The following is an 11,640-nucleotide window of genomic DNA, read 5'->3' as shown; positions in this document are numbered from 1 at the left end:
TTATTTTTAAATTATTTGTAAACGCACGGATCATCCATCATGTGTCAGCCATGTTTCATAAGTACTTTGAATTTTACGAAGCATGATATTATCATTACGATGATAAAACAAAAATGTTAATTAGCCATATGTACGGTTAGTAATTAAAAGGCATTTCAAGATAATCTATTTATAGCACTTGCTCATTTAGACTCTGTCAGATAAACATGTCCTTGGCACTGTTGCACAAAACAAAAACAAAAAAATAAAGAAATATCGATTCATTATCCTGTACACCAACGAATTAAAGACGAACACTATGGGATGTACACATAAAGATTTTCGGTTACATCTCCGACAAGTTACTAATTGAGATTCAGCGACACGCATAATCGCTCCGAAATAACACGGATTCCAATCGACGGAGGGCGCCGTGAAAGGCGAAATACGGGCGGGACCATTCATCCCGACGGTTAAAATCACCGAATATTTCACTTTGCTGAGCCAGCTGAGCCTGCCACCGCCTGTCGCGGCACCCCGGCGATGGAAACGATGGAGGGATGAAGCGGACCTTCTCTCCACGACTCGCTCTCATACCCCTACGACACAGAGAGCGAGCGAGCAAGAGAGAGAGAGAGAGAGAGAGCCACCGGTTCTAGAAACCTACAGTTTGCCACCCACATCCCTCTCGCTCTGTCTCTTCCTCTCCGCTCGCCCTCTTCCCTACGCTAGGCTGCAGATTTATGCGCCCCGCCTTGCAGCGCTGATATCCGAGAGCTCACGACCCGCTCCGTCCGTAATGAAAGAAATAAATTTACTCTTCTGGGGTGCCCTGGGGATTGGGACTCGCCGTTCGTGTGCGCCACACGGACGCGGCTCTCCGCATTCTGACAGTGTTAGCGGGAGTGGGATCGCCAATTTAAGGATTTTGTCACCAGATCCGGTGCCTTTGAGTCACCAGAGTTTTACTAACTCAAAGACGGTGGTATATTTTACTTCACGACGTGTCCGTAATAACAAGCAAAACAGACAAGAGAGCGGGTACGTTTGTGTGTATAAGCGAGACAAAGGAAAGAAAAAGATTTCCGAACAAAGGAAGTGACGTCTGGTAATTACACCGAAAAAGGATCGTGATTTATTGTAAGCATTGAATTTTTCACTTGTCTCTCACATCCTTCATCTTATTTTGTAGACAGATTAGCCACGTCAAATTATAGACGTAGTAGATTAATTTTGTTATTCACTCCAAGACAAACTTAATAATTGAGCTATCCATTATTTCGTACAAAGGAAGGAAATGAATGTACATATGTGTGTGTGTGTGTACGTGAAAGACGTTAACTTCCTAAGATGCATAATTGAGATATACAATGATAAGTAGATTACTCATAATCAGTATAACTATTGACAGTGATTAACAACATGATAGAATGATTGATAACGGTATTATTTTGTGCCCGAGTAAAATGCTACAGAGTTGTTTAGTTTAACGATAAGAGGAAGGTGAGCAATAAATGAAAGAGTGCAATCAGAATTTTCTAAAGATTATCTGTAAGGAGCAAAACAAAGTTTTCGAGATTGATAAACACAACCGCGATTCGTCGGAAATGATTATCTTAATCGTTTATATAATAGAATTGTGCTACGATGTGCGATAAAGTATGTAAAAGGTATCTTAAATTTATCTACGAGGCTTCAACGTAGACGAATAATGGGTTTGGACATGTAAGAAACTACGCCTCGTTGCCAGTGACAGATTGTGAAGTGCGTTTGATAAATTGTCCGTCAAGCATGACTGACGAGCGGAGATCGTAACAGGTCAGCGAAATCAGGCAGACCGATTTTTCTTTTAGCGAAAGAAAAAAAAAGACACGATATAAGAGTTCAATCAAGTTAAATGTCATAATAATAGATATCTTTGCAGTCAAACATTATTATTATGTATATTTTAAGAGCAAAACAGGCTAAAATTGAAAAATCCGAGAAATATGCGTATTTTGATAATCCAAACGTGAATATATGATTCTGCGAAAAGTAGCGTGCAAAGTTTACATAAGAAGAAAATGGTAATTCCAAAACACCGAAAAACTCAAACAGCGCGTAAAGCGCAAACAAGGAAGGAAATGGATTAAACGAAAGAATAATATGGTAAAACGCACAACATGTAGAAAGGATTAAATAATTCTACAAACATTGTTTTTATTAAAGCGGTATGGAAACTCAACGATATTTACAAAAGATATTTACAATACGGATAAGGCGTATCATATACCATGTTATTCTTCTTTTATTAGAATATTCTAGTTGACGTGTGACGACCTGATGTTGGATGATACACTCTCGAATATATCCTGATCAAAATCAATCCAACGCGATTACCGAATTTCGAAAAGAAAATGATAAAACAGATTCTCTAGATTAATTTTATTTTCATTTTCTGCAACGGCATTCAGTTGTTTGCCTTACACAACTAACGATAATAAATTACAACGTTGTGATTTATTTCGGAGATATCTCAGATACGTTTGCTAATAATATCCTTTTCTTATTTTTTCGTTTTCTCAAAAGAGTAGCGTAATATCACAGTTATATTATGGACATAAAATTACACGCGACCGTCCGTACACGAAAAGAATGGTTTCGAATTGTAAGTACTTATAAAGTACTTACAAATTTAACTATATAGATATAGATCTGAAAATAATTTTGTTGGACTATCTAAATAATTACGTAGAACGTTCAAGCATGGATAATGTCGCAATTTTAACATTCTAACAATTGTCTTGAGCGCGTTGACAGTCATAATTATTTTAATAATCCAACAAAATTACTAGATACAGATCTGTATCTAGTTAAATTTATAGATACTTCGACAAAACTGTTCTTAACGTGTACGATGCCGCGCGCTATCGAACGCATTTAGCACGAGAGGTTTGCGTTTGCGGAGCGTCGGGAAACATACAGTATGCACTTTTTGCAATTTTCGCAAACATATGTCCGTACGTCGCCGAATAACGAGACGCTATATTGTACATCGTCATCGTATCACTTGTAAAACACGACGATGACTGGGTGTCTCGTTAGAATCGCCAAAAAATTCTAACAGCACGCGATTCGGAAGCGCAGTCGGGAATGCCTCGTAATTGTTAAATCCCGCATAGAGAGGCGAGGCTTCTGTCCGGCAATTGCGACAATATCAACTTACAGCTGGGATGTAATCCTTCCTCCCTACATGGTAACCGGATTTTTAATAGAGATGCGTATTACTCTGATATCATAGAAGTTCCGCAAGAGAATGGTCTCGCGATGCAACTTTAACACTTGTCAAGTTGTCTCATAAACTTTAATCATAATCTTCAATGTACACATATATTTATATTTATATATACATATATAGAATTCTTTTAAATAAATCTGTATTATACACAATGGCTATTTACACAACAGTTTTAGACGGCAGACTCGTCCATCAATTTGCACATTTTCCAACTGTACACTGAGAAAAGGGAAAAAGAGACGGAGAAAAAAGGGAGGGACGAGAAGAGGTCCCTTGCAAAAGATCCTACCACCTTTTCCCTCCCCAACCCCTCCCTCCCGTAGGATATATCCATCTTAGGGATGTACGGCGGCACCGATTCGCTGTCCGTACACCGCGTACGGCGAGTAATACGGTCCTAAGGCGTTGAAAGCAGAGTACGGCGAGGCGGCGAGCGAGGCCGGTAGCGGGCCCGTCGGCGGCTTCCCATACGGATGATATCGCGCACCGAGGGGGCTCAACGACGGCGCTGGGTAGGTACCGCCACTGGCGCGGTGAAGGGTGGTCGACGGCGATAGCAGCGGGTGCGGATGCGGGTTGCCGAGGAGCGCCGCCGCGGAGGCCGCCGCGTGATCACCGCCGGTCAAGCTCGTATGGCTACGTAGATGCTGGAGCAGTTCCTCCGACGTGGCGAATCGTTTGCCGCAATACGACTCGCCAGCGATCCAATTGCAGACGTAGGGCCGACCGCCGGCCGCCAGGGTGGACGGATAGGACAACGACGGCGGCGGCATCGGGCCTAGGGACGACAACGCCATCGCCAGTCCGTACTTTTGATGATCACACTGCGTACAACCGCTGGGACAGCTGCCTGCACTCATCATGATCTGCGCACTGTGCATACTGTATTGGCAACCGGTGCAAAAAGGATCCTTGCAGACCGGCACCAAGGCCTCGCCGCCGGCGGGAGTCTTGACGCGGGCGTAACTCAAGTACGGATTGCCGCCGGTCGGACCTGCCGATGGATAGCCGACAGACAACAGCGCCGCCGCATGATGCGAGAAGGGCGACGCGCCTGCGAAGGGCGGCCTGAAAGCCGGATTCTCGGCGAGGCCCGGCGGACAGCACAGCGGATTGCCTGTGAAGCCTGGAAGACCCGGTTTGTAAGCGGCTAGATTCGCGTCCTTTGTATGCGCCGCGCCAGAAAGGATCTCCATTCCTGATCTGATAATTGGACTGGTGCCATTGTTGTTATTGCTGCTGCTGTTGTTGTTGCTGCTGCTGCTTCGTGGCGAACCGTCCATCTTCTCGCGATCCGCCGGAGTCTTTCGGTCGACCGACGGGGTGCCGCTGGTCGTCGTTGCCGTCGCTTGGCTACTCGGTGACGCGGACTTTCGGCTCACTGGCGTACGATTGCCGGATGATTTCTTATCAGGGTACGTGCTGTCACTGACACTGATACTATCCTGACCACTGACACTGTGTACACTAGCTTTGGACGCGGGTCTACTCTCGTCCGTAGTCTTCTTCGTCACGACGTTGGTCTCGTATGGCTTAAACGCCAACGACTTGCCGTCCGTCGGACTGCCGCGAGTGTTGCGCTCCAATTTTGTAGCCGGCGGCGATTTCGCGTTCGTTGCGATGCTCATGCCCTTCGAGCTCTTTTCCAAAGGTGAAATCAGCGGTTTCGTAGGCGAATCCGCTCCGATTTGGCTGCATGTCTGCGCCAAAAGTGCCAGCGGACTCTTTTTTGCGTCCAACTGTACCTATCCGAAAAAAATCACATTATCCCAAGCTGTAGTGGTACAGACAATGAAGCATATATTGATTTAAAATTGGTAATACGCGATAATTATTCTTTGCTTTTGATTCCGTCGGACCACAAATGGGCAATTCTATTGCAAAATCGTGAAATATAATGGGAGGAAAAATATCGCAACTTTGAATTTTTATTTGTTCGTGCATTAATCCCTATTTTCAATGTGGGAATCTTTTTCATTTATTGAAAATTCTGCCTAATATCAACAAAATAAAAAAGATGTCAAAATTTGAAGAGGGTAAGATACCAAAGGGTATTATTCGAGACCTTTTGATTGTTTCTTCACCTATTGTGTTTTGCTTTACGTTCCGTTCTGTTTTCTTTGTACCGTACGCGTCAATAAAGTTACAATAATAATAATAATTGTTATTATTATTATTAATTCCTATTTTTAGCGTGGGAATCTTTTTTCGTAACGCGTACTTTTTACTCCAAAGGCCAACAAAATAGAAAAATTCGAAAATTTGGAAAGTGAATTGCTAAAGAATACTAACCGAAGTTGGAAGCGGTGAAAGATAATCCGGTTGTAAATACTGATTGTGTCCAGTAGTCAGCATACTGCCTTCCTCGAGCACAACCATTTGGTTTCCCACTAATTGATCTCACTACACACTTTAAATCAACAAATGGATATTTACACAGACACCGTAAGTGCGTAACGAAAAACAGCGAATCACGTCGGGTCCGATCGACGTGAAGGACCAACGAAAGCGATTCGCGGACACGGCGTCAAAACTGCGCCTCCGTCGGGAATCGATCACCTCGCGCGGCCACGTATCCTGGCGCAATGGTCGACGCGTACACCACGGAATCCAGGAAAATAATGACGGCTGCAACTCGAGCAGCTCCACTCTGTGCTTTGACTGCTCCGAGCCGAATGCGATCCTCGCGCTGTCTGGCGGCTCAACGAGAAACTGACACGTCCCCCCCCCCTCCTCTTTGCCCTCCTGACTACCCCTATCCTGTACGAACCGGGGTGTATAACCTGTCCTCTCCTGTCATCCCCACCAGTGAGTTCGGACGCACAGCAGTGGTAGGGGAGATGGCATTATGGTGGGAGAATTGCGGTGCTGCGTGGGGTGTGGGAAGGCATTCTAATTCAACACGCCACCCATGATGTTGGCCCGACGATGACAGCTCCCATCCCGGCTTTGATATTTCACCGCTTTTACAGCCGTCCATTCCCCTCCCCGCACGTCCGACCGACGAGGGCGTCCCCCTCCCCTCTGTCTCTGCTTCTCCACCAGCCCCTTCTCCGTCACTCTGTCCCTCTTTCTCTCTCTCTCCGCATGCTATGGTCGCTTCCCCTGCTACCCTCCCGCGCTGGAGCTACCATAGCTGCCACGACACGGAACCGTCGTTCCTGCCACCACGGCAACCCGATATTTTATACCGTGAAACCTGTCTGTCTCTCCAGCCGGCCCCGCTTAATAAGCAGCTTTCAAAATAGAAATGTAATGGGCCGCCGGGGGTAGGGGAGAACGGGTCGGGTGATTGATTGCTCGCTCAGCGACTTACCGACTTGCTGCGGCCCCACGGGGTAACGAATGACAGCCACTTAAGCGCTGTTTGCCTACAGTTTTGTAAAAGCGTTTTAATTATCGCCCCGGCCCCGACCGCGGTGCGCACTGAGTCATCCGGTACTTAACGCCTCGTGGCTACCGATCTCTCGGTGTTTGCAGGCCATTCTTTATATCGCAGACTGCCGTTTTCCTCAGATTCGTCGATATCGAATTGTCACTGCCAATGTGATGAGTTTACTGATCTTTGGTCGTAAGTAGCGTTTTAAATATATTTTTTTACACGAGACTTGTTACACACACACACACAAATGTCTTCATAAATCTAAGCTTGCCAGATCACTGGATGATATAAATGGTGATTCTGTATTGGATTTTAATACGTCCCTGATGAAAAAAATTCTCGTAGTGTCTTATAATATTTTTAAGAACTTGTTATATTTAATTTATGTAAAGATTTCTGAAAAAATATCTTAAATTCTTTCAGATCTTATAAGTTTTTTTTAAAAATGATACTACGTAGAATGAAAAATAAAAAATCTGAATAGTTATAAAATTATATAAAAATTCTCAAAAAATTTTGAAATTCACAGGTTCTAAATTTTGACAAATTTAAAAAAGTTGAAAAATTGTATTCTGAGAAAAATTTTCACGTATCTATTGAACGCATAATTTAAAGCGAATTTACGATATTATTTATCGATATGTGTGAATGATCCTTTTTTATATTTATCGTTTCGACAAGCTCCGTTGCAATATTGTCATGACACTCGGATATATTCGCGTAGAATGAAACGTGCAAAATACATATTCGGCGAAATTCAACAGTGCACTCACGCGTGTAACGCATTTACGCGCTCGCCAGGCACGCATCATACGCGTCCGCTTGACGAGCGATACAGCCATTAAAGAGCTTGACTATCAGACCTCGTTGGAACTCAAACGCTCCGCGGTTAGGCGATTACGGCCATTCCGTTAAGTACAGCTTAAGCAAGATAAAGCGATCGATGAAGTAACTATGTTACAAGGTAATTACGACGAATTATGACGATATCCACACGCCCGCTACGTAGACCGCATACCCGTGGTAAACAATAATTACCCCGGGGAGCACTTCGCCCAGGAATGCAACCGAACAGTATCTGAGAAATGCATATAGGTATGTCGACCGTAATTTAACACTAGAAGTCATTATAACCATTCTCTTGGTATCATTAACTATTATAATATAAGCTGTGAACAGAAATCTGCAATCGCCTCGATATTTGAGGTTTTACTTTCGAGAAATAATTTTCTCTGCAAGTGCATTGCACTGTCGACCTTCGTGGAACTGCCTTTACTTTTACTTTTGCAATCGTAAAAATAAAACTTTCTTCCACCTTGAAATAGCCTTTGTTCTTCTCATTGCACTGAAAAAAGTCTCGTATCAGCTAATGTCAAATATATTTTATTTAGTAAATTGATGTAATATTTAGTTAATATTACCAAACATAATAGTAACCAATTAATATAGTAATTAACTATTTAGTAATGAATAAAAACAAGTAAGACAATATTTAGAAAAATAAAATTATCGTTTATAATTGGTTATCGAAACATAAAATTTGATTTAAATTATTAACATATGATATAATTATTATCAGATTTTTTTCTTCAATAGATGATGGATTGTTTGAAAATATGCATCGATAGCAATAACAAATATTATTAAATAAAAAATAGCAAAAATTTCCAATGTGATGAGTTTACTGATCTTTGGTCGTAAGTAGCGTTTTAAATATATTTTTTTACACGAGACTTGTTACACACACACACACAAATGTCTTCATAAATCTAAGCTTGCCAGATCACTGGATGATATAAATGGTGATTCTGTATTGGATTTTAATACGTCCCTGATGAAAAAAATTCTCGTAGTGTCTTATAATATTTTTAAGAACTTGTTATATTTAATTTATGTAAAGATTTCTGAAAAAATATCTTAAATTCTTTCAGATCTTATAAGTTTTTTTTAAAAATGATACTACGTAGAATGAAAAATAAAAAATCTGAATAGTTATAAAATTATATAAAAATTCTCAAAAAATTTTGAAATTCACAGGTTCTAAATTTTGACAAATTTAAAAAAGTTGAAAAATTGTATTCTGAGAAAAATTTTCACGTATCTATTGAACGCATAATTTAAAGCGAATTTACGATATTATTTATCGATATGTGTGAATGATCCTTTTTTATATTTATCGTTTCGACAAGCTCCGTTGCAATATTGTCATGACACTCGGATATATTCGCGTAGAATGAAACGTGCAAAATACATATTCGGCGAAATTCAACAGTGCACTCACGCGTGTAACGCATTTACGCGCTCGCCAGGCACGCATCATACGCGTCCGCTTGACGAGCGATACAGCCATTAAAGAGCTTGACTATCAGACCTCGTTGGAACTCAAACGCTCCGCGGTTAGGCGATTACGGCCATTCCGTTAAGTACAGCTTAAGCAAGATAAAGCGATCGATGAAGTAACTATGTTACAAGGTAATTACGACGAATTATGACGATATCCACACGCCCGCTACGTAGACCGCATACCCGTGGTAAACAATAATTACCCCGGGGAGCACTTCGCCCAGGAATGCAACCGAACAGTATCTGAGAAATGCATATAGGTATGTCGACCGTAATTTAACACTAGAAGTCATTATAACCATTCTCTTGGTATCATTAACTATTATAATATAAGCTGTGAACAGAAATCTGCAATCGCCTCGATATTTGAGGTTTTACTTTCGAGAAATAATTTTCTCTGCAAGTGCATTGCACTGTCGACCTTCGTGGAACTGCCTTTACTTTTACTTTTGCAATCGTAAAAATAAAACTTTCTTCCACCTTGAAATAGCCTTTGTTCTTCTCATTGCACTGAAAAAAGTCTCGTATCAGCTAATGTCAAATATATTTTATTTAGTAAATTGATGTAATATTTAGTTAATATTACCAAACATAATAGTAACCAATTAATATAGTAATTAACTATTTAGTAATGAATAAAAACAAGTAAGACAATATTTAGAAAAATAAAATTATCGTTTATAATTGGTTATCGAAACATAAAATTTGATTTAAATTATTAACATATGATATAATTATTATCAGATTTTTTTCTTCAATAGATGATGGATTGTTTGAAAATATGCATCGATAGCAATAACAAATATTATTAAATAAAAAATAGCAAAAATTTTTTAATAAATTATATTATTTTAATAAATATTTTGAATAAAATATTACATTTTATTCAATTTTGCAAGTACTTCACTCTCTAAATGCAGACTATTTGCGCTTTCTTTGTACTTTCCGTTCTTTTTTTTAATTATATCAATTTCTTCAGAGGATTTGTGTCTCATTCAATATCGATTTCTTTATCTCATTTAGCTGTCTGAAAAAAGAAAAACATAAAGACAGTCGACAGAGCGTAGCTTCTGCGTGAACTGTCTGTTGTAGCGGCGCCGCTAATATCCCGAAGACGACTCTTTGACGTTTTGACACTGACGGATGAGTTTACGGCTAATATAGTTCTCTTTTATCTCCACAACCGGGTCTCCCTCGAGCCCCGCTACAAAGATTTAGAGTCGACGGCCGTCTTTCTCGATAACGGATTCGGTCTGATCAATGGCGTGTACTGCTATTATAAATAATGTTTGCCGAGCAAACTCCGACGTTAAGTACATCCGTAATGATTCGCAGTCGTGCTGAATATACGTTTCGCGTTGTGTTTCAGTGCCATTGTAAATTACATTGACAGGATCTCTTTTTGCGATCGAATCGTTGTTATACGGCTACGCTTTATCAGTAACGGCAGTATATCACAGTTACTACTACTTGGAGCAAGGTTAATTGGACTTACGCGAACAAAATATTTTTCTCTTCACAATATTTGGTACTCGTAACTCAATGTGGTTATGCAACGATGAATGTTTCTCGTATTATCTGAAACAGATATATCATTCGAATTTTTGATAGCTAAACCATGTCGTTTTGGTTTTTGTTTTTTTTTACTATATATGTGTTTTGTGAATGCGTATAATTTAAAAATATTCAACTTTTTTCGAAACGTTGTTGCAAATTATTTACAATTAATAAGATTTAGATTTCATTTTCTGATATGCTCATTTATAACGTTCTTTATAAAACATAAAATATAGAAAGCTTCAAGGCTCCTCTTTTTCAGTGAGAAAAAAAATAACAATACGACGAAATCTTATTGTTAGAAATACATGTCCAGGTTCAATATTGATGTCTGTTAGATTTGTGTTTAGAAAGTACTCAATAGCTCATTTTCACTTTTACGGATTTCTCTTGTTAACAAGGCAATAACATTGTCAACCAAATGAGAAGACTGATTTATTGAAAGATGAAGGGCGTGATACAACAATGCCAAAGACGGTATGGTATGTACTGTATCTAATCGTCACTTGTACCTAAATACACAATATATCAAATATGGTCAACGAGAGAGAGAGAGAGAGAGAGAGAGAGAGAGAGAGAGAAAGCGCGTAAAAATTGCCAATTTTCTTTTTGCAAGATATTATAATTGATTAAATAAAGAAAAAGGTAGAGATAGATCTTTGTGTCCTGTCTCTCATTTATCTATCAATTTTACACGGATTCTTTCTTATTACTTATTATTTTTTGTATTTCATCTTTTCTTTAAGTTTATTCAAAGACTATTCTATTATGTCTTTGAATAAAACTAACGATTCTTTCGTTACTTGTTACTTTTTGTGTCTCATCAAGACATATTCTATTATGTCTTTGAATAAACTTAAAGAAAAGATGAGACACAAAAAGTAACAAGTAACGAAAGAATCGTTAGTTTTATTACTTATAAATCATCTGTAAAGTATAATTTAACGAACAGCAATAAATAAGATAAATTATTTTACTAAAATTGTATTGACAAATACTATTAGTTTTTCATCAATGAAATGTGATGAGAGACGAATTTCTTTACAAGATTTTGAACAAAGCAGAGAAACATAAAATAAAGAATTTATCTACAAGAATCTTT

The 11,640-nt window shown here is 39.6% G+C and overlaps 1 protein-coding gene across 1 annotated transcript; it reads right to left on the bottom strand.

The window, feature by feature from the left end:
- Positions 1–2,864: 2,864 nt before the first annotated feature.
- On the bottom strand, positions 2,865–5,850 carry noc (zinc finger protein no ocelli). The gene is made up of 2 exons (XM_018543023.1): positions 5,549–5,850; positions 2,865–5,001 (listed from the first exon to the last, which is right to left on the bottom strand). Exons 1-2 carry the CDS (start codon positions 5,633–5,635, stop codon positions 3,592–3,594), a joined length of 1,497 nt encoding a protein of 498 aa, XP_018398525.1. The 5' UTR covers positions 5,636–5,850; the 3' UTR covers positions 2,865–3,591.
- Between the last annotated feature and the right edge of the window lie 5,790 nt (positions 5,851–11,640).

This window comes from Cyphomyrmex costatus, unplaced genomic scaffold, assembly GCF_001594065.2.
Source record: "Cyphomyrmex costatus isolate MS0001 unplaced genomic scaffold, Ccosl1.0 scaffold36, whole genome shotgun sequence".
NCBI lineage: Eukaryota > Metazoa > Arthropoda > Insecta > Hymenoptera > Formicidae > Cyphomyrmex > Cyphomyrmex costatus.
This window is presented reverse-complemented; position numbering and strand designations above follow the sequence as displayed.